This window comes from Aulonocara stuartgranti, assembly GCF_965226115.1.
Source record: "Aulonocara stuartgranti genome assembly, chromosome: 6".
Lineage (NCBI taxonomy): Eukaryota > Metazoa > Chordata > Actinopteri > Cichliformes > Cichlidae > Aulonocara > Aulonocara stuartgranti.
In genome coordinates this window covers 17866038-17890290 of record NC_138944.1, presented here as the reverse complement: position 1 = coordinate 17890290, position 24253 = coordinate 17866038, and the positions used below count along the sequence as shown (strand labels likewise).

The 24253-nt window shown below is 40.3% G+C and overlaps 1 protein-coding gene across 7 annotated transcripts in view; it reads right to left on the bottom strand.

Moving 5' to 3' along the window:
* Positions 1–6239: 6239 nt before the first annotated feature.
* atf7ip (activating transcription factor 7 interacting protein) overlaps positions 6240–24253 on the bottom strand; it is a 38793-nt gene continuing 20779 nt past the window's right edge. For 3 of the 7 annotated variants that reach the window (XM_082536761.1, XM_082536760.1, XM_082536759.1), the window contains exons 2-14: positions 15733–15785; positions 14320–14835; positions 13733–14183; positions 12691–12872; positions 12322–12459; positions 12126–12197; positions 11965–12035; positions 10262–10326; positions 8049–8729; positions 7859–7960; positions 7694–7771; positions 7445–7530; positions 6240–7181 (exon numbers count right to left, since the gene is read on the bottom strand). In XM_082536761.1, the coding sequence (XP_082392887.1) occupies positions 6720–7181; positions 7445–7530; positions 7694–7771; positions 7859–7960; positions 8049–8729; positions 10262–10326; positions 11965–12035; positions 12126–12197; positions 12322–12459; positions 12691–12872; positions 13733–14183; positions 14320–14829 (2898 nt within the window). In that variant the 5' untranslated portion in view covers positions 14830–14835; positions 15733–15785 and the 3' untranslated portion in view covers positions 6240–6719. Of the gene's footprint in view, positions 7182–7444; positions 7531–7693; positions 7772–7858; positions 7961–8048; positions 8730–10261; positions 10327–11964; positions 12036–12125; positions 12198–12321; positions 12460–12690; positions 12873–13732; positions 14184–14319; positions 14836–15314; positions 15416–15732; positions 15786–24253 lie in introns of those variants that run through there. The other 4 variants (XM_082536765.1, XM_082536764.1, XM_082536763.1 and 1 more) reach the window with 4 other exon arrangements.

Below are 24253 nucleotides of genomic sequence, written 5' to 3'. Positions count from 1 at the left end.
GAATTTGTTGCTAGTGTTCTTAATCATAGAAACCACACCATATCACCTCTCCACATCCTCCTACTGTATGCCATGCCTCCCTGTACCATCCATCTGACCGCCAATAAACTCCACCTGTGGTAATCTAATCCCTGGATGTCAGCCTCTCCTTCTGACCGAGGATAGTTACTATTGCAGCACCACCCAGCATTAAACTGACGTACACCATTCTGTACAATAGTATTTGTGCTAAAAAGTAGTATTTCTGCCAAATCATAGTATTACTGCTATTTCATACTATTTAAGCGAAATTACAGTGTTTCTGCAAAAACATGTTTGAGGGGTGGAAATCTGTCCTCCTCTCATTTTTCAAACTCCGAAAATTAAGCCATTTCTTCTCTCGTCATGTCTCCGCGACGGAGATACAAAGAGCTATGTAAATCGTAGTCAAAGTACACCAAAGTCCGCTGATTCACCCAGTGCAAGAATTATGCTTCTATCCCACCTAGTTTTTGAGTACAAATTTATACACTATCACAGACCGGTAATTCATATTGATAATTTATTACAATTCTGCAAAGTTTTATGATTTTAGCAGCTTTTCTAATATGGACCTCACATTCTTGTTAACAGTCTATGGCAGAAATACATACAAGTACACAGCCTGATGAAGCAGACAGAAGCAGTACCTCTGATTGGTTCAGCATTTTCACCTCTTATCAGCACAAATCTCAGCCTCTTCTGCTGTTTTCATTAGAATTGTAAGCTTTTCCACCTTTTTTCAGTTACGTGAGAACCAGTTTGGCTCAATGAGTAGCTGAAAAATGTCAGCCTCTTCTGCTGTTTTAGCAGGATTTCAGAGTTCAGCTTTTTCACTTGTTTTAAGCACAAATTTCAGTTTCTTTACCTCATTTCACAACAAAGTTCTTCCTCTTCACCTCTTTTCTGCTAATTTGAGCTTCTGCTCCACAGTGCACATTGTCCCTCTCATCATATCTTTGCTTGTGACCAGAACTCATTTGGCTCAGAGGGTAGGGCATCTGCCGTGAGACCCGGTGGCAGAGGTTTGAATCCTACCTGTGACAGTTGCTACACATGTTCCCTGCTTGCATGCGCTCTGCTTTCTTGTGTGTCACTGCTCTCCAGTGTGTCATTACACATACAGCCATCTTCAGCAAGTACTTCTGCTTCTACACCTCTTTTCAGCTCATCTTTTTGCTTCTTTGCCTCTTTTCAGCAGAAATTCTTCTGATTCACCTCTTTTCTGCCAAATGTTTAGCTTTTTCACCTCTTATCAGCACAATTCTAAGCAGCTTCTGCTAATTTCACCACAATTGTCACTCTCTCCACCTCTTCTTTCTGTGAATGAGTTTGGTGCAGTGAGGTGAATTGCCGCCTTTAGACCAGAAGGGCCAGGTTCGAATCCTGCTCAGGGCAATGTTTTTTGTTGTTTTTTTTTTTTTTTCAACTTTTTCAGCTTTTTTCAGCAGACATCTTCAGCGTTAAGGCATCCACACAGCATTTTCGCAGGAAATGCAAATTTTTCTAGTTCTTTCTGGGTCACAAAATAAACGTTTAACATATTTTCAGCCGAGAATGTAGCTGTGTAAACCTCAAATATCGGCTCAGTTTATCAGGACACCACATATTTTCAAAAGCGCTCCGACGTTTTCGGAGACGTCTGTTACCCACTAGCTCGATAGCTAGCCGGGGGCTAGGTCACTAGCGCGGTGAGAACACCGGACTCCCGGCAAATTGTTTTCAAACCCACCGCCGTCTTTCGCTACTCAGGTTAAATATATATGAGTCACTTAGATAAATTAAAAATGTTGTTGTTTGGCTTTTTTTTTTTTTTAGTATTTTATTTGTTCCTGAGTAAATCGGTTTGTCTGAGATTAAAGTTATAGTTTTTACACAGCTGAATAAACGTCAAGCAGACAGCTGATTATCAGAAGTGTGAGATGCTGGAGAATATACTCCGTTGTCCTGTTATATTTTAGATAGCAAGGAGTTTATTAAACTTCACCGAAACAATCTGCAAATTTCATTAAAATTGAATAAACTATCATCTTGTCTTTATTTTTAGTTAGCACCTTAAAAGCTTAAAGCTGTAAGCTAATGATAGTTATATAAGAGCAGATGCTGCTGGTGCAATAAGCTGTAGTTTTACGTCCAGTGGATGATGATCTGATTAGTCGACTAATCGCATAAATACTCGGTGACTAGTCGACTATCAAAATAATCGTTTGTGGCAGCCCTACTGTGGATCACTTCAGATTCCTAGGATCTACCACTTCACGTGATCTAAAGTGCTCCTCACATATAGAATTTGTCTGGAAAAAGTTGTGGCAAGTCAGAAACGTAACCCTGTCATAGGGTCATCTTCTTCACTGCCTTCATCCAGACAGTCCTGTGCAGATCTATCGCTGTCTGGTTCGGCTCAGCCACGAAGCAGGACAGTGCCAGAGTGCAACAGACAATCAGTCTGGAGACAGGATCATCGCTGTGGATTTTCCCTCCAGAAGGACAGAAAACATCTCTGCAGACCCCTCACATAATTTTGATGAGCCCACGTAAATTGTAGCCTCGGTTTCCTGTTCTTAGCGGACAGGTATGGCAGAAGTTGTGGTCTTCTGCTGCTGTAGCCCATCTGCTTATAGGCTCGACAAATGTTGTGTTCAGATACGCTCTTTTGTATACTTTGCTTGTAACAAGTGGATATTTGAGTTATTGTTGCCTTCCAACAATGACACATTGCTGCTGGCCATCTTGCTGTTTTTATTTTTCTAGCTTATGGCAAAACCCTTAACTTCAACCCAGGATCTGACTGAAGGCCTAAGCACTAAATCTTTTAAGGCAGCAAATGGTGCTGTCTCAGTAGTATTTGAGTGTGAATTCATAAGGGCTCAGAATGATATGAATCTCGACAACCCCAATAGTTTCTTGATACTTGCAGTTGGATTGGAAGTTAAGATTGTTTACTTTCTTTATGGTGAAAGAATTTAATTGTTCCATTTGAAACCTTGCCTTGCTTACGTGGATAGCAAATAAATGTCAAACATCAATGACGAGCCAATGAAGAAAAAAGGTAAACAAACTCAAAATGTAATGAAGGGCACGCTACAGTCATCTGTAATCTCTTTGTTGGTTTTAAATATCTACCTGGATGTGAGCTTGTTTACATCGTAATTTTCCACAGTTTTTTCTAAGACATCTACTCACTCCTGTATGGCATAACATGTGGGCAAGGACTTTAGGCAAAATTTGCAGAAACACTCATTCAACCCTCAGCCTTCATGGACTGAGAAGACTCAAAGGCCAATTATACCTGCACGCTGCTTGTCTGGGTGGCGACACCTATCATTTGTAAAAGAATACTTCAGCAAATTCTCACGTCCTCAGTTCTCAAATGGTGATGGGCTGTAGTGACATGATTGTTTGTGAGTGGTAGAACCAATGCAGTAACCGTAAAAAGCCCCTGAGTCAAAGTCTGTAAGTGTGGAGATTGAATCAAGCCTCTGTATGACCTGGAAGAACCAAAGCCATCACTAAGGTCGGACCTAATTAAATGTTTCCATGAAGGCTGGTACCCATCCCAGGTGAAGCCAGTGAATGTGATGTTATAGCCTGTACAGCTCAAAGTTCCAACACTGGCTCGTACAGACCATCGAGAAGACTCCATTAAGACTCCATTAAGCTCCAATTTCAATTTTGTCACTATTCCCTTCAAGGTACTTTTTATGAGCAGTGCTGCGCCACTTCCAGCAACCTTGCTACTTCCATTTTTTTTTCTATGGATGTTCTGTACTGACCAACTGCATGTTCACATTTTCAGTGCACATTGTATCATATCCATCAAAACAGTGGGCCTCAAACCTGGATCTGAGCGAGGAAGGTGGTTCTGTGATGAATGTGCACAACTGTACAATGGGAAAGTGCCACAGTTCAGATCTTTTGTCCCAAATTTTCTCTCTCGGACCTTTCATAATGTTACAGTCTAGAGATATTTTCCAGGTCTAGTTTTATCTCTTGATGCAATGCCCTCAAAATTCCACTCATCCACTGAGGACTGTCTGTCTCTTGAAGGCACAGCTTATCACCAGTGATGATCCTCAACATGAAGATTGAGCTTGACACCTATTTTGCTCACTGCGCAAATTTGAGGTCCATGAAAAAGTCAAAAATGCAATGATACTAAAGACTTTGACAGTGATTTAAAAATTTCAGATGTCATCTTCCAAGGCTTATATTGATGCAGCACTGTTGGATCCAGGCATGTCTTGTCACAGCCTAATCTGGTGAACCAGTCTCTCCCTCTGCCAATCACTTCCAGAGGACCACTTAGCTTTTCTGTCTTGATTTACCATAGTTGATTTTATCATATTGCAGTGAGCTTAGTCTATTGCACTTCAGATTTTCTGGACTGAGTTCCTCCATCCTTCATCAGAGCAGTGCAACATGCCCTGTCAGCATTTTCATCTAATCTTACCAGGGAAGTGCACTTCCATATACCATCCCTGAAGCCAGGACTTTTTAGTAGATTAGCAGGACACTAATCAGAAAGTTGGTGGCTTGATCCCTGGCTGCTCAAATCTGCATGCCAACTAGTGAACCTTGATGCATTCATTGGAGTGTGAATATTACGTAGAAAGCACTTGCGTGCTTGCGCGAATCGATGAATGAGGATTTTAGTATGTAGTGCTTTGAGTGTTCGGAGTAGAAAAGCACTTTATAAGAACGAGACTGCACCTCTTCCACCTAGTCTGTTTATAGATCCTCATCCGAGACATGCCAACGTCAGTCAGAGCTCATGGCCAGCCAATGTACACAGTTTGTCTCAGTCCGAGCTAGTTTCTACTTCCCTTTCTTCCAGACATTGCATTGCCAGTTTCCTGGAGACATGAGACTGTCTTGTTAAAATTCCAAACCAGATCATCTACCAGCCTGGCAATTTTCTTTACCAGAATGGTTCGTTTCAGTTCCTCTTTCCGCTAAGACTAAAATCAAGTGTATTCTTCTTTTGACCAGCTTCCACAGGTCAAAGCCCAAGAACTCTTTAACGAGGCAGTCTGAGAATCAATTTCTGCTTTGATTTTAATGGGGCTGTGCAGCTAGTCCCACTAGAGAAGGATAGGTAGCACATTTGAGCAGTGGTTAGCGCACTGTCGCCTCACAGAAACAAGGTTCTCTGCTTGAACGTTATGGTCAGCCGTGCACTCTGCATGTTCTCCATGTGGTTCATTGGGTTTCCATTTGCAGTCCAGAGACAGCTTTGTTAAGGTTAAGTAGCATCTCCAAATTATCTGTCGCTCAATTCATCTTAGAGAGGGCTCCAGCCCAGCTGTTTAAAATAAATGGACTAGTGGATGGCTTCAGGGACCAATCTTAAAACCAGCCAGCCAGCCTTGTGCCAAAATAACGGAGTGGTTACAGCTGTTTAAAGCATTTCAATAATCCTCTTGATGCCTTCACAAGGATTTATCCAAATAGTTGTTCTGATCTTGTTCTCGCATTTGAAGAACACCAGTATAAGACATCCACTGAGTCACAGGACTGCCATCTGACAAGGTTTATTGTGCACATTCAGAGACAATAACATAACCTTTTTGATTTTGGTCCCCACATGACTATATTTTCTGTATCCTGTTACCAAAGTCCATGTCTTTGTTAGGCATTGGTTTTCTGCTTTGTGGTTTCTGTATGGTCCGAGCCACACAGGCTTAATGTCCACTCTGTAATCATCCGGCAACCACTGGTAATGAGGTTAAAAAAAAATAAAATAAAATAAAAATTTTTTATATATATATATATATATATATATATATATATATATATATATATATATATATATATATATATATATATATATATATATATATATATATATATATATATGCATGCTTTGACATCGATTGCTGAAGCCTCATTCACATAGGCCTAGGGATCAGTCAGTGATCCACTGGCAACCCCAGGTTGTTTAGGAAAAGTATGTATCCCACAACCAGCTGGTGAGTGGTTGCTGGCAGTCGCCACTGTGTCGGTGACGATTTGTCTGCACCAATTGGGCAATCACAAGAACGTTGTGGATGCAGCACTCTTTGAAACAGATTTCACATAGCATCACCCACAAACCTCTATGAACAACTTGCCAATCCTATGGGAACTACAAAGGAGTCATCCAGGCTCTCTAGGCCTAGGTGACTAAAGTCTAACTGCAGAGGAGTGCTATGGCATTAAATACAGAATATTTAACCTGTCGCTGACTTTAATAAAACCTCTTTATTATGCTTGTGAAAGTCTGGTTGCCAGACAAAACTTACAAAAGTTATCATTCTGTTTCTACCACACATTTATACATTTCTGTGCAATTTAGTTTACATGGAAAAAAAAAATCCTGTCAAGTAAAAGAGGAAGAAAAAAAAAAGAAAAAAAAAAAAGATCTGGGTCTGAAGATCAGGAGCGAACAACACAAATACCTGATCTGGCAGGAGGGGCAAACTTTTTCAACTTATATACACAACAGCTTAAGTCACAAAAAACACATTACATATGATGAGTCAGACAAAACCAACTGTTTGCCACTTGAACTCTCCAAGTCAGTTTGTTGCCCAGTTGTTATGTGGGAAGACATTTACAGGTGTTTGTTTTTGTCCAGCGTACAATATTTCAGTTCCTAACACAAAACAGGTGAAAAGTCATAAACTATCAAAGGCAAAACGCTATGTCTTTTCTGTAACGGTTCAACTAGAGCTGGAACTGATGACATTTGTGCACTGAGGTTCGCAGAAAGAGCCAAAGCGCCCATATACATCTTTGGCTCGAACAGCAAAGTGATACGTGGAGCCAGACTGGAACTGGGTCAGCGTACAGGCCATAGGCAGTGGAAGGGCCTTCACCTCCCCAATTTTCTTCCAGTGCTGCTGAGATGCATTGCTGTTAGAGTTATCTTGATGAAAGGCATAAAGGTGATAGCTTTCTACAGCTGCGCAGGTCCGATCAACTTCTCCAACACACCAGGAGAGCACTATACCAGTCTGACTCTGCACCAGCTTTAGCTGAGGTTGTTGAGGAGGTGAGGTCCGTTCAGCCTCTGGGGGTAAGCGTGATGGTGCGGGTGCAGGAGGGAGCGGTGGAAGCGCCATGCTGGAGCCTCGAGTTGGTGTAGTAGTAGTGGTTACACTGCGGGATTTTAATGGAGTATCCTGCAAAAAAAGAAATCTGGTGTCACAGCTTGTTCTTTCCTTTTAGTTGTGGCAAAAGGATCATTCGTGCTTGGATAACTCCCAAAACAGCTAACAGCTGTAGTTTTCAACAGAGAAAAATCTAATAATAGCTTTAGAAACCAACCATCAGCAAATCATGTTAAAATAACAATTCACCAAGACTTAAACATTGAAGTTACAGAACAGAAAAGTAGTGAAGTGCCTGTGTGAGAAATATTTAGAATCCAGTTCTAAAAGCTCACCACCACTGGGGGGCGGTGATGTACTGTCAACTGAGGATTGCCAGAACTGTTCTGATTGCTTAGAGGGGATGCTCTTGCTCCTGTATCTGAAAACAAAAACAAAAGCAAACAAAACAAGAAACTCAGATTATATGTATAAGTTAGAATTAAAGCACAGGATACATATGCATAGGCATCTGCCTAAATTACTAGATACTTTATAATTTGCCAGAGTGATAAAATTTGTTTAGTGTAATTTGGTGCTCTTACTGTTGTGGATGCTGATGACTGGGTTAGTGCGTGGGCTCGGTGAGGGAGTTGTAACAGTAGCATTCTTCACTCCAGTCACTGAAAACCATAAAACATAACATAATTAGCCTTAATAACATATATTAGGGGAAGTAAAAACAAAACAAAAAGTTCGCCAACTCTAACCTTGGACATCATCATCGTCCTCGGTGAGGTCAATTACGGAGCCTTTGGGTCGTGCTGCTGGTGCAGCTGCTTTAGATGCAGCGGTTACTGTAACTTGGTTGTCTGAGAAATACAAAACAATCTAAATTTAGTACCAAGTTAAGGAAAATGAAATGTCAGCAGCACCTCCGTGCTCTTCAGTCATCCTCACCTGTCTTTGATGTCAAAGACATCCCCTGTGGAGGTCCCGGAGCAGTGGATCCGGTTGCTGCTGGCCCAGATGTTGTAGGTGAAGAGACTGAAGACATGGCCCCGACTACAGAGACAGACTGAGCTGGTGTCCTGGCCGTGGTCACAGATACCCCAGCATGGGGTGTAGTTATTCCACTTGCACCGCCTTGATACACAGCACGAGCAAGAGAGATCTGGCCAGAGGACATCTGGGCACTGGAGCCATGGAGGGCTGGGACAGTGGCCACGGCTGGTGCCGAGGCTGTGGCTGTGGTCGTGACAGGTGCAGGCTTGAGTATAAACGTGGCGGTAGAAGCAGTGGTTTTGGACTTGTTCAGTGAGCTGGCTGCAGACAAAGACGAGACGGGGATGTTGACCAGTGTCCCTGCCTGGCCGTTCACTGATAAAGGCAACTGGATGAGAAGCGGCTGGCCTGTAGCCATCATGCTACTCCCAGAGGCAGTCTTCAAGAGGAGGGTGCCCGTTTGACTCTGGGTGGTACTGCCAGTGGCCAAGGTGGAGGTGGGATTAGAGTTGGAAGTGATCAGCTGGAGGATAGGGGTCTGCTGAACCATGGCAGTTGAAGTGGAGGTGGGAGTTGGAGCTGAAGCTGCAGCAGGGGCTGAAGCTGCGGCAGGGGTTGCGGTAGGAACTGGAACTACTGGGGGGGGGAAAGAGACTTGTTAGAAGAGACTTGAAAATATCTGCACAGGGTACACTTTTGCTCAAAAGACTGTCAATCATTTGTTAATTGCTAGTAAAGGTGATGGCAGTTAAAAACCCATCCCAGCATGACATGGACAAAAGATTTTGAGACATCTATGCAAAAATACAACATGCAGACAAATTCAATGACACTTTTCCACACTGCTCCTGGAAAACATGAAAGGTAAGATGACCTATTTTCTGTAATTCTGTCATGGTCAATAAACTTCCAATTACAAACATGGCTTCTTAACAGGAATAAACATTAAAGAGCAGCCAGAAGTTTGATACGCTCACTTTCGCGGTGTTTCTGTAACCAACTCAATTAACATTGCTGAAAATTAAAACTAGGCAATATTTTTTTCCTATATATAATTGGCTACATTGTAAACACTTACTAAGAAGTCGACTGTTTTCTTATTTCTGAAGGTTTCGGTGTATTGTGAAAACTAAATAAAAACAAGACTTCTCCAAAAAAAAATTGTGAAAACTAATCAAAATAAAATAAAGAGTGTAGGAGAAAGTTTAGTACTTGTAATGTTTGGTAAAAATTGTATCCATTTTCAGAAAGTTCAGTGTTTTTTGATTCTAACTGCTGTACTGATTTTCTTAAATCTTGTCTCGGACATAAATAATTATAAAGATCCAAACTAAGTGTAAAACAAATAAATACTAAAACAAACTAACTAGACGGAATTTTAAACAAAAGGTTAAAATGAAAGAAAAATAAAAACTAATTAGAAAATACAGAACTATAATAACTATAACACTTTCCTGAAGAAAAAAACAAAAAATAAAGAATAAAAAAAGAGGCTTTGACTCTGCTGTTTACAAAAGTCTCACCACTATTTGCAGCACATGCAGCAGAGTATGCATCAGAACTGAGCAAACTATGGTGCAAAGTTGAGCCATGTCTTCAAAATAACACAACAGTTAGGTTTGTGAAGTAAACTATCAGATCTGCCATAAAGAAATCTGCCAAATCAAACATGCAGGGATCTCTGCTGTGGAAACCGCTCATAAATAACGAAGCAGACAAAAGCAACTTTCTGTTGCTAGAAAGTAAATAGATAAGGACAAGTCTAATGTGCCATTTGTTTAACTGTGTAAGTATGCATTAGGGATATAGTATACTTTGTCTATTATTTGAAGATCACTCTAAACTGTTCTGAAATGACTGCATTGTTGTGTCAAATCCTAGCTTTATCTGTCACAGCTTGCACTGGATCCCATTTTCATTTATTGTTTAGCCAATACACCAATACCTGAATTTGTACTACCTAAAACCTGGGAATAGGTCCCAAATATCCAACACTGGTCAGGCTTCAAGTACACACAAAGAACGAACAACATGCAAACCCACATGAAGAAAAAAGCTAAAGTTTCAAAACTCCCACAAGAAGCCATTAATTCTGTCAAAGAACAAACAAACAAAACGTACACAACATTTACCATAAAAAAAATTAAAGACAGATCTTTGTTACTCACCTGCTGTGCTGGATGAAGAAACAGTTGTGGATGTCTGCTTTACCTCCATGGAAGTCCAGCCTGGCCTGTTTAGAAAGATTGCTGATACTTAGAGTTGTTGACACTTGAAGTTGCTTATGTCCTTTACAGGATGAAGAGTGAATGAGGTAAGGTGTTGACATTTAGATTTATTCCATGTAACACAGTCATCTTTGTGGTAGGAACGAGAATCAAACTTAAAGCGTGTGTCCGAGTTTTCACAAAATCATTCATCGGTATTTAACTGCAGTTCGCTCTCTTCAAGCATGGTGCCAACTTCACAAAGTCTGTCAGCAGAGATTAATATCCTTTTCAACATGATAATTTTTAAGAACACCTACAAAGATCTAAGTGACTGGAGGGTGATATTTTGACAAAATGTTTATATATGTTCTACCACGAATAATGACAATTGTCCCAGTATGCTTCAGTTCCTGTGGCGTTCAAGCGTCAAAACGACATGCCAGTTCTTTCCTCGTACTCTCGAAAAAACTCCGGCCTTCTCTTTACTCGCAGTATTTCATTGATAACGTCTCGAATTTCTCTCCACTTCTCACAAGACAGCACAGGAAATCGACGCTCAATGTACATCCTCATCGCCCTCCTCAAGTTTACGGGCAAGGCCTCTTTGCCCAATAATCCAACGTAGTTGACCTTTGCGACCCAGTCACAGTAGACATCGTATGGCACTAAGTAGCGGAAAATGTACGAGGCGTAGCGGTCAGGTCTTGGGTTCCCTGAGCTTCTCTTGCAGTTGTGGTAGAGCACGTTTTCCAAGTGCGAGGGAATCGTGCGGAGTTTAATGTCTGCTCTGCATTTCCCTTCATTGTACTCTGCCAGCTTTCTCGCCATGGCAACATGGCGGGACATATCTGCTTCCTCTTCCTCCTCCATTTCCTCGTCTTCTTCCTCCATCTTGACAGACAGTGCCGGAGTCTTATCAACAGAGGGCACCAATCCCTCTCTGGGCACCTCAGGCTGCGGCTCTATTGTCTGTCGACGGAGCACGCTGTTGGGAGGAGAGGTGCAGTTTTAACTACACTCTGCACTGCCTGAAGAAACGCTCAGGCTTCATATTGTAGAACGTCACAAGACTCAGGACCTGGACCCATGTGGGGTTACTTTGCAGGTGCAAAACACACACTGGGGCATGTGTTTGTTTATTCCAAACAAGTCTTTAGAAATATTTGGAGCGAAATTAAGACTTTCAAAAAGATGGTCCTGACAAACCGAACAAGGGACATGGATTCTTGTTTCCAAAAAAGTATGGATTTAGAGGACGTAAAGATTGATATTCTGTCCATTTGTTTGTAATCTAGTGATTACACTTAGCAACCCGGGACAATGTCAACTATTCACAGTGTAACGGTTTCGTGTGTAGTAAGTACTTGCTTTAGTCCGGTATTGTCACGTTCATACAAAAGCAAAATTATATTCACACAAAATATCATCCTGCACAAACTGCTGTATGATTCAAAGATTACATGTTTAAATACACTGATGCTGTCAGTTTTGAAACCTCAAAATCAGACTGACAAGTGGACTGTCAAAAGGTGTTAACTTCCACTGAAGGGACTAAAATGTCTTTTAAAAAAGCCATGGAGATTTGTCTCTCAAATACATGACTTAACATACAAAGCATAGCTGACAGGGATCTAGACTGAAAATGAGTCCTGAACACTTACCGCTGAGCTTGAGGGTTATTCGTAACCGCTGCCGTTTTGGCAGCAGTAGCAGCAGCAACAGCAGCAAGTGCCTGTAGAAAACAAATAAGAAGTTTCAACATTTTTCATCACCTGCATGCCAAATGGAAACATTTTAACAAGTTACAAAAAAAACATCTTACCTCCTGTTTCCTTTTATTCTCCGATACCTGATTAGCCTCTCCAAACTTTTTTGATAGTCGGGCAATCTTGGCCTGAAGAGAAACACCAAGTAGACTTTAGATACTTGTCAAATGGAAGCAGAGCATCTTCCAATGCCCAACATGTTCTCCTTATGGGACAAATTTAATTTAACATAAAAAGTTAACCTGCACTCACTTGGAGTGTGTTAATGGCAGCTTGGTGTTTAGTGGCGCAGTCAATTTTGTCTACTCTGTCCTTCAGCTCTTGGAAATGTTTGTCGAAAATGGTGAGCTCCAACACCTTCAATCGCTCCTCCACTAACTGCTGCACAATCTGCGAAGAAGAATGAGGTGAAAGGGATGAAATGTTAGGAAAATTGGTGAAGAGAAACTTATATTTATCCAAGCTCAGCTATATCAGTCAAAATTATTATAATTAAGGCCACAGAGCACTGTGAAAAAAATGAAGTCGGCATCAATTATGCTGTATGTGTGAATGGATTTAATGCAACCAGTGTTTAAAAGCTATTAGAGTAAAAGCATATCTGAATACTCGAATACAAACCTTCCCGAGTTTATGATGACTGCCAGCTTTTGTAGTAATTTTAAGTTCCAGTTGGGCCTCCAACTCCTCACGGTCCATCTTGGGCCTCTTACCCTCTATTTTTACAGTTTGCCCATCTTTTTCAGAGCCCTCCGATAAAGTGCGTTTCAGTCCCGAGGTTGAGCTCCTCTCCTCTTTCACTGCTTAGCAAACAAAGACAAACACCAAAATATTTAAACTTAACACAGAACCAGTAACAGTTACTTTCAATAAGAACATTTGTTGGGTCTCCCTTTCAGTGACCCGGGGCCCTCAAAAAGAACTGCATACCTCTGAAGGCTTTATTTTCTGTTTCTATTGATACTGCCATTATGAACGCTGAAGTTATGTAAAAGCTGATCAGAGGTTAGTTAGTAATTGAATCAAAGGCATGTCCTAATATAAACTGAGTCCATATTCATATGGACTTTACCAGTGGTTCCTTACTCTGTGACGCCGTTTTTACAAGCTAGCAATAAGAGCCGTTGTTTACATGGTTAACATTTTTCCAGTGTTTACACCTGGTGTTTTTTTCTTCTTCTGTTTGTTTGACCAATCAGCATATGAACTGAAGTCTAAACGAATCCCTGTAAACTTACAAAGGGTCCTCTTGTGCTGGATGAGTCCCTACCCTCAAGTAAAAACAACACCAAATATAGAGTACTAACTGCAATCTTTTCCTACTCCTGCAGTCACACAGAAAAAAGGCACAACTTCCTCCAACTCCAAGAACTGCGAAAGAGTTCCACGTATCAAACTGCAATATCATCCAGGAAATTTATTGCAGTAAAATCCTCAAATGATAAATTTCCTGTGACAATTTTCCGAAAAAGAAACCACCCAACTTTTCCCTTCAGGATCAGAGGAAGCCGATTTATCCCATGGTAAAGTATGCAAGGATTCTGCATTCTGACTTGAAATCTTATCAAATCATTTATGTTTTGAGTACAGTGTTACATTATCCTATTCACATGTCATGTAGTATATAATTGCTTTTTGCGTTGCAACATCCACCATCTCATACCTGTATCAGATGGTGGAGTGGACGATGGTCGAGATGGCTTTGAGGCTTGTCCCACATTAGTTTTTTCCTTTTTGGGCTCCACTTTTACAGAGCCCACCTCCATCTTTTCCTCACACGTCAAGCCTTTCTTCACATCCGCTTTGTCAGTCTCTTCTTCTTTTATGTCATCTTTGATTTCCACTGATTGTTTTTGGTCCACACAAGAAGAAGCTGGATTGGGTATAGAGCAAGAAGATGAGGAAGAATCGGAAGTGGTACATTTAGGAGAAGAAGGCTTTTCATCTGGTACTTTGGCTGTGGAAGCCTCAGTGTCCATTTCCTTTGTAGTGTCACTATCTGTTTCCATTGGTTCTGTGAAGTCAGATACTGCAGGTGGCACAGGTGTATCCAAACCTTTCAGTGGGTCCACTGCCAAATCTACAGCTGGGTCCTCTTCTACAGTGTGGTCCTCCTGAGAAAATTAAAAATGATAACCAATTAAACGTTTTTCGGGCTCTCCACTTTCAATACGAACTACAGTATAAACTAATTTTTTTAAATAAATATAAAGGTATCTGACAGTTTTGTTCATGTTTCCATGCATTTACCTTCTTCTTTTCCTCAGCTGGGATCACCTCAGTGTCTTTTTCCTGTTGTCCCTTGCAGTCTGTTCTAGCTGTGACAGGTTCACTTGATGATGATGGTGTGCCATCTTTCTTCTCATCTTCTTCTACCTTTTTCAGTTCAAAATTTAGAGGATCCACTGGTGATCTCGGAGCAGTCATTTCTTCGAGTCCTTTTGGACTTGAAGAGGGAGGGGAAGGAGACAAATTTAGGGACAGGGACGGTGTGGGAGAGCTCAGAGCGGTCGGAGAGACGGGTGGTGTAGTCTGGGGAGTGTTCAAGTCCAGGATGTTGTTTTGCTCTTTGTCGCCCACTTTTTGTCCGTCCTCTTTATGTGTTCCATTCATCAGAGGTGGTGGAGATGGGTTGGACAAACTTGTACCCACAGTGAGCAAAGTGCTGTGCAGGTTCTCCAGCTGATGTCTATCACTGATCTTCATGGTTTTCCTGGCGCGGAAAATCTTCTTCTTCTCTTCTGTCACAATAACTTCCATCTTTGCCTGTGGAGTAGAGATAATAGATAACATGCATTCAGAAGGGATTAATGAGAACAGACAACACCCAGAGCTGTAAAAGTTAATGGCACAGTGTCTTCCGCTAATTAACCTTTCCTGATTCTGATCTTTACGCATTGCACAGTATTGGGTGCACCGTTTCCGAGAAAACACTAGAGGACACTGCAGAGCTCTTTGGCATTAGCTTTTTCTTTCTGGAAGGTTCTTCTGTCACAGCTGTCTCTGCACCAAACTGATGGTTCCTTAGCAGCCTGTTCCTTTACTACAAATTTAACTCAGCATCCAAGCCAAATCACACTCATCCATCTGATTACACATTGCTTCATCTGTCCTACAGTGACTTAAGTCAACAAGCAGCTCAGTAAGCCAGGAAACCTTTTTTCATGGTAGTCAGAAAAGCTAAACTTGCTTCTGCAAATCCCCTCTACCTCACTTTTCTGAAAAACTACGGATTTCATGTTTACCTAAGCCCCAATCCTGAGAACAGAAGTGGCACGAGTTAACAACAGCAGCAGCTCAACCTTCCTCCCATCCCCCCATCCTCCTATTGGTTCCCTCGTCAGCAAATCAGAACGGACCCATTCAGGCTGTGCTGGCAGCAGCAAAAGGGTTATGCAAAACATGAAGGACTTTCCGTATAGTTGTGATTGTTGTGCACAATTTACTGTTAAGGCTAGTTGTCACATTCTACAAGGATTCATTTCATGTCTACTTATTTTATATGCGTGGAAGCATGTGTTGATTTTACCTTCATTTTATGGGTGTCAGAAGTAAAAATGAACCTGAGCTGTGTGCAGGAGATACTTTACTTGCAGTAATTTTCTTCTTTTACACTCATGTGTTATAATATTAAGTAGCATAGAAAAAGTATTTAGAACTCACCTTCAAGCCAAAGGGTTCCTGACAATGGACTTAATACAGGACTTGTCGACAACCTGAAGGACAAATGAGAATAATTTGTTAGCAAATGTCTTAGTAACTTGAGCTCTAACTGTCTCTTTGGCTTCAAAGTGATATATTTTTCCAGGTCAATATGAATTGCATCAACTAAAAGTGCAATTATGTCAATTACTGTATTTTTTAACATACTTATTTATATCCAGATTTAAAATAGCATACAGTAAAGTAGACTAAGGACACTAAATCCCGGATTTTGATAAGACTGATGCTTCTTCCTTACATTTGTTTCTGCAGTGTAAAATTATCGGTCGTGACCAGCTTTCGCTTACTCGTGCTGGTAAAGCAAATGAAATTGCCTTAATTTGGAATTTTTTAGGAATAGTATTTATGACGTGACAAAACTCGAAACTATTTTTTTTTCAAAATTCAGTAACTCACAAGGCAAAAATTACTCAAAGGTAAACACAATAACGTAATATCACAATTATATTTTGGGCGATTATTCAGTTATCTGCAAGCAAGAGGCTTAAGAAGAACACCAATAGAGTGGTGACAAACTGGTGAAGGTCGCCAAAGTGGTGACAAACACACAAAAGGTTAACACAAAAGGACGCAAAACAGGAAAGTGGTTTGCCAGAATGATGGACAGAAAAAGATGTTTTACTGCAGAAAGGTTGAACTTAAAAAAACCCCAAAAAACAAAACATAATTATGTACAGGTAAGAAGAAAAAAACAAAAACATGCAGTCACTGACAGTTTTGTTATATTTTTGGTCTTATTTTTCCCCCAGCTGCTAAGATCAGACTGTCGCTTCTAGTGGTAAAAAGCAAAAACAGACATTCAGATGGTAGGAACCTCAAACAGCCATGTCTTTATACTGGTTTCAGTGCAAAAACACAACATAAAAAGTGGTTACTACATGAGAAGCCTTTAAACTCCGACCAGGAATGAGCAGTAAGCCGTGTCAGTTTCACACTGTAAACTTGGTTAGCTTTACTGCTACTGCAGTACTCACATGGTGCAGAGAGAACCGAGGGAAAACAGCCTCAACTTGCAAAAATCTCTCATTTAGCCTTGTGTATGTTGAAGCTTAGCAGGCTGCCACATGTATATGGAAAAACACAAAGACTAATGTGGACTGAGCGTATAGCTCCAGCTTTAATGCTGAGCAGCACAGTGAGATGTTTGTACACACGTTCAATATGTTAGGCCTTCCCTACTCTGTTTTTACATGAGCATGCATGTTTCTTGCTGTTTTCCTTCCTATTGTTCTAAAAATAAGTAAGGCAGCATTTCAATACAATTGCCTAAAAAAGATCTGACCTGAAAAACAAGAAGAATCAGAAAAAAAAACTCCTAAAAAAGCGTTCACAAATATGTGGAGCAGTGAAAACTGCAAGAACAATTATTGGTTTGCTTCACATTCCAGTGTTACTGCACACTGCGCAGAGCCGACTATCCCCCTCCCCCGTCCCACGGCCTCATTTACTGCTCCTGGATTTAGTGCAGGAACTCAAAATGGCCGCTGGATCTGTTGTTTAATGTCAGCCCGAGCTCTCAGTAGCTAGCTGAGAAGGATTCTCATTCAGGTGTATCAGGTTGCAGCACAACTCTGCTTAGCAAGAGTTTTCTATTCAGCCTGACACTTCGGCAAGCTGTCACATTGTGAACAAATTGTAGAACATTTAAAGAAAGTGCTAATTAAGCCAAACATAATCTCAGTTATTTGCTGATAATATTATTAAAGTGATCTTTAAATCCAACCTTTTTATTGCTATAAAACAAGCAGAAAAAGTATTGAGTCGATTTTGTCAGGTTTTATTATTAATCATTGTTATGGTCTTTAAAAATGTACACAGACTGTAAAAAAGCGCAGTTCTGTGTATAAACGCTCAGTGCATAGATTTTTAATAGTTGCTTGCAGCTACGAGAACTAGTCATTTTGCCCCTGTAAAGTGCAGAAAGCAGTCATAACATGTATGAGTAGCATCAGGGTGTGGCATTTAATCTTCACTCCAAATTAGGCCAAAAAAGGTAAACACTATTTTTTAAAAAATTATTTATCCTAAATCAGCAGAAACAGCACAACGTTAATCAAACTTCACACAACAGAAACCCATAGGAAAGCCAACACATGAAGGTTTATAGATTGGAATTCAAATCACTAAATGACGATTCATACAAGTTGTGAATGTTTCCCAAGAGAGAATCCACTGACTACTGAAACAGCAGACACCCACTGTTTCTGTGTCCTTAAAAACACAACTATGTGATTAAACCGAGTTCAAGGATCTTACTATGCCACAGATGCACTTTTTAATTTAACACTTGCGTTTTATTTTTGCAATGTTTTCTAAGCCAGGCTATGACTAACAGCTTACTAAATATGAACAGCAACTGCTTCATTTATTTGAAGCTACAGAGGGTGCATCAAAGGAAAGAGCCATGGAGAGATATTCAGACTCCATCCTTGGACTTAAACAAATCTTTACTCCAAGTTACAAAATAGCTGCTCATTCCTTTAGAAGTATTCCTTGAAACTCACTGTGTCAGCCCCCGATAAGCGGTCATTAAACTGCCGATTACAAACTCTGTCAATCTCGACTACAAGCATAACTACTTCCAAATAAAGCAGAAGCAAGGTCACTTGCTTTGAGAGACTGGAGAGGAGTTTGTGTTGCAGCAAGAAAACCTCTAACCTTCTTCAGTCTTTTAGCAGCCAAGCAAACAATCAAGACTTGACATTCATACTTTGTGGTTACATGCAACATCAAAACCTTCTCTTTCAGAACATGGAAGAACATCGCTGGTACAGATGGAAGACACGGTCATACTTAATGACATCTTGATCATCAGTTTTCAAGACAACATAAGACAACCTGGCTTAACATCTTGGCCTTTCCACCAACACACGCTGTCGAGCATGTTTGTGACGAAGCGCGAAGTTATTCATCGTCACATCTCTGGCTGACCTACAGATTTCAGTTAATGTTAAATCCCTCGTTACTTTGTTTGTTTGTCCACTGTGCACCATTAAACACTAGCAACAGTGTGTGAGTGTACCACGGGTCAGCATGAACAAATAAACCAGTGAGTTCAAAGAAAACACACGTGTTTATCAGCAACTCAAGCCAAGAAAGCCCGCTTTGGACTAAGACAACACAGTTGGGCAGCTGTGTTATTACAGTATATTGTTATTTGAGATTTACAACTTACATTTTGAGAGGATGATGACAGACTGTCGAAATGCTACCTTTTTGAGTGAAGTAAAAAATCTTTCTTTCTATTAAAATAAAACATAGTTAAAAGATCTTCTAGATCTTCAAGTTAAAAAATCTCATTAGGAGAACTTGAGATCTCTTAAAAAGACGTCAACTTAAATAACAGAGAGACTCTAACTGTTGAAATACTTTAAAAACTAATTTAAAAACCCACAATTTAAAAGCAGGTTATGTAGGATTGGGGCCTACTGACTGTGAAGCAGGCACTGGGTAAGAGGCCAACAGCAGACTACAAAAGAGAGGAGGGGCTCAGTTAGGACCAGTCCATCAAGCACATTGCAGTCATATAAAGTCTTTATAAAGTCTGTACTAGCTATTAATTAAACCATTTTCAAATGAAAAGCCTGTTGAGCACTCCTGACACAGCAACGTGTCTTGTTGCATAACATGAGCCGCTAAATTTTTTCCTCCCTTCCTGCTGTCACAGTAGCAAGATTTATTTACAGCTTGCCATAAATACATGCAAGTTTAATCCTTTTATCATTTTTAAATGTAGCGTAGTGATTATCAAGGCAAGGCAAGGCAAGTTTATTTGTATAGCACAATTCAACAACAAGGTGATTCAAAGTGACAACACTAGCTAGCAGCGCACAGACAGAGGGAAAGTACCCTGCACAGACTGTTGCATGGCAACACCCATCCCCCAACTCTAGCACAAACTAGTCCACTGTATGGAAATCTACAGCCAGCACGGGACAAACCATTTTAACAAAGGGCAGGGGGGGGGGATCTGTCCTTTTATTAAAAACATCACCGGCAGAGGACATTTATGATGAAAAGGTTAAGGGCATTATGTTTATTTGAAAGCACAGTATTTTATGCTGTTCTGTGCTTGCAGTGTTAAAAATATTAAACTGTTTCAATCCACTGTTTTTATGCAATTAAAAATATTAAGCCCTTTCAGGGAAAATTTTACTGCTCCCTCTGGGCTCTCTGCTAAATCTTTGATAGAATTAATCTGAACTGGATACATATATGATCGGCCATGGTTTACTCCAATAACCTGAGGACTTGCTGTTCTTGAGCTGAGCACCGTGTTAGCCACAGTTTTCAACGCTCTCTAATGACTCCTGAGGACCGGAGTCAGACTGTAACATAATCTCACAGGACTCTTCTTGGCCATGCTAAATGCCACACTTTCACACAAAATGTTGAATTTATTAGAAACCAGGGAGGGGGAAACAATAGCTGTTTTAAATTCTTTCCATCGCATAAGTATTTACAGGCGGTGCACTAGTACCTTAGGGATAGGTCTCACAGAAAGCAGTAATTTTGTAATGTTTTCCTCAAGACAAAACATGCAAAAAAAAAAAAAAAAAAACCCTCCAAAAAACCTTAAATAAACATGAATTCATATTGTTCAGATATAAACAATTTAAGCCATGTATAATGTAGACAGTGTGCACACGCTAATCAGGATCACATTTCCTTTCTGTTCAGTGATAAGCTGACCATACATTTGCAGGATGTGTTAAGATCCGATGAAAGGTAGAGGCACCAAAAGGTTTACTGATTTTTTTTAATTTGTTGAAATATTTCAAAACCTAGAGCCCTGCACCATCTCCACAGACATCCTTTGGCTTAGTATTCACTGTATTCACACTTTCAAAACAGAACTGGAAAAAAAAAACCTTTAGACTGTTAAGGCTGAAACTGAAAATCAAACTGAGTGGACCAAACAAACCCAAACAGCTCAATGCGCCAAATCTCTAAAAAAAAAAATTAACAAAAGCCTCAATACTAAACAATGATAGAAATTATTTTTTTGTATGTGTTCACCTTTATCAGGATGACTCTAGAAAATATGGCATCCACTGAAGGTCAGATAAATTACTGAGCAGAGGACGATCAAAGGTAAAGGGGAGGAGTCTATGTTTTTCCTCTAAAGCTACTACGCAGTCTGTGCTAAAGACAAACCAAACAGTAAAAAAAAAAAAGTTAAAAAAGAAGTGACATTACATTATATATACACAACCAAATGAAAAGCAACAACACAGAAAACAAATAAAGTCACTAACACAACAAAAAGCAGCACAATGTGCACTTTAGTCTCAGCTTAGCTAGCACTGCACAACCAGCGCTAAATTGCACACTTTCGACACTCAACCTAGAACAAGCTGAAGCCACCCTCCCCCTCTCTCCATCTGTCTCTTTCACACAGACAGACACACACACACACACACACATACACACACACACACACACATACACACACAGAGAAAGGCGCTCTCTCTGGAACAGCCTCTCCCTCTTGCTCATGGGCTGAACCATTCTGCTGTAGGGCGGAAGTGGGGGTGGGGCGTTCAAACAAAGAAAATTTTACTTTATTTCTTTTTGAAGTAATACTGCACTTTCAGAATTACCAAGGGAAAACCAGAAGTTTTTTTTGGTTTTATCTAAAATACTACCGCTAGAATGTTCTAGACCCGCTGAAACGTCTTTAATGTCTTCCTAAAACATATCAAACAAGCCAGTTAAGCAATTTTGTACCAAACTGTGTATACAGTCTATTGTTTTTATTGAATGTTAAAAGATTATCTCAGCAAAAAAGGAAAGAAAGTGTGTGTATATATCTTTTATTGAGAATAAATGGTGCTTTCTTAGCCCCAAAGTATCATGCTAGCTGCATCCAGTAAGAAAAAAAAAAGAGAGCAGAGTCTGACACAATAAGCAGCCTCTACCCGCCCAGCCTCTCCCTCAGCAGGGAGGGCTGCTGTTAAATGAGACTAAACCATTCCTATGCGGGGGTGGTTCCTCTACTCAAGAGGAACAAAGAACACACACCTAAAAATATAAAATCAAAAGCCTACATGGTTCATTTTTTTAATCACTTCTTCTAATTAGGTTTGCTTTGAATGATTCATCAAATTAAAAAGAACTATTTATGGTAATTTCCTGATTTGACACAAAAACGACAAAATAAGATGAAGTAGGATAGAAATACAATTTTATTTAAATTGTCATTCATATTCAACCTGCACCTGTCTTCATCAACAGCCCTCTTGCCAGAGTCAATAAAAGCTTGCAGTGCACTCTTTGCCTAACCCTCCTTTCTTCCATGACAGAAACACAAAATGGCCACCAGCGCTGCTGCGAGGAGCATGCAGAGTACAAGCTGGATCAGATCACATAACAAGCCCCACCCACAAAAAAAGAAGGGGGGAGGGGGGAAAGCAATGCGTATCTGCAGAAATCTTGATATGCATACGTAGATCTTGAGGAAACAGCAAATTTGACGACTGAGTGTTATCTCTGCATGTTAGTGATCTACTGTAAATCCTGGTTTAGCTTATTTTTGTTACAAGAGACCAGAAGTCTTGTGCTCACTTGCTCACTACCACCCTAAGCTAGGATTGAAGAATTAAGAAAATCTCGACAACCTCAAATATTGCTAAATATTTTATAAGTCTGAAGAACTGGGTAATAAAATAACGCCTTTTCTCTTTCAGACTGCCGTATGTCCTTCAACCAGTAAACCTGAGACTTCGCTGTCTAAGCCTGTCAGACACTCAAGATGTTGTTGGTTTTATTTTCTGATTAACTATACACTGAAAAAGCAATTAACTGCTATCTGATATTAGACATTTTTATGAAGGCTAAATACTGTGGGGGGGGGGGGGGGGGAGAGATAGATGTCAGCCAGTGAGGTCAGAGCCTGCATTCCTACATTACTGCGCAGAATGCGCAGTCTTCCCTTCCCCCACCCTCTCCTCCTGCATCTGGATTCAATGAAACCTAAAATGGCCACGCTGATCTGCTGTGCGCAGGCACACTGAGCTCTTACTGCCTGCTACACCGGCAACAAGATCTCATGTTTAGTAGGAACCACAACAATAACAAAAAAAATCATATGTGGTAAAGTCTGACCAAAACATTTAATGTTAGCTGAAGTGATTTTATATCCTTAAACACAGGAAAAAACTTTCAAAATTCCCCTAAACAGGTAGCAACCTTGGGTCTATGGCTGTCACACAATCTAAAATATTCGTACACAAATTCAATCAAAGCTTTCTTAATATTATAATACTAGGACTCTGAAGCTCCAGTTTCCAACCACAGTGGATGGAAAAGTCAGGTGAACTGGAAAATCTGAATCACCCAGAGGTTTGAGAAAAAGTGCGCGGATGTTTGCTCTGAGATAGTGTATGCATGCCAGGAGAGGTTCCAGTCTGCCAAGACCTTGAACAGGGTGAGATGTATAGAAAACATTTAGATGGATACATTCAAACGTGGACACTTTAGAAGGGAAGAGCACGTCCAATACCAAAACTGTTAAAAGGAAAAAATGTGTTCAAGTACACATGATGGTACTGACGATACTTTCCAGAGAAACAGGTGCAATTACAAGACTTTATCCTTGAACACATTCTCGATATGCTGTCAAATTCATAATTCATCTATAAGTGGATGCAGTCGCAGTTTGAATAAAACTGAACACAGCCCATCAGGTATAGTCTGCCACCTGCCACAGTCAGTTTTTATGCTTTCCTTATGGATTTAGTTTTCACTTTTGTTCAGCAGGCATGTGGACAGATCAACTTGGGGACCAAGCTATTGCCACTATATTTGATCATTCCTCTCTCCAGTGGGATTCCTTTATCTACATATATCCAGCTATTTGCCATCAAGACAGTGTGTGACGTTCCTTTAACTGTTCCCTTAGCTGAAAACCCCAAAGCGCATAGTAATAAAAACAACACGTAAAAAAATAAGGAAATTACAGTAGAAAATATAAATGTAGTAGTATTGTAGAAACCAATTTCTGAAAAGTAGTCAAAAGAAAGGAAATTTCTTTTGACATGATTTTAACTGTTGCGTTTAAAAGCACTGACTTTTTGCCTACCATTTCTCAAACATTGTACGCGTGATTGTGCCTCCCCCCCCTTCTTGTGACAAATTAGACTCCAGCGAGAGCTGGGTAAAAGGAAAAAAGGGAAGAAAACTAGGGAAAGGGTGGGGGTGGGAGAACCAGGAGATCCATGTGAATCAGGCAAGCTGAGCGGGGTTTGTGTAATGACTACAGAAAAATGCTATGGATGGTTACAAATACAAAGTGAAGTACACCATCCACCAAAATAAAGTCGACCTTAAGTTAATTTTAAGGCATTAAATAAACAAAAAATAAACAAAAACAATAACCCCACACTTTTGGTTAACTGCAGAACCAAAACATCTGCATGTAGTTGCTCCATTTTATTTTTTCAAGAGTCTGAAGGCTGTG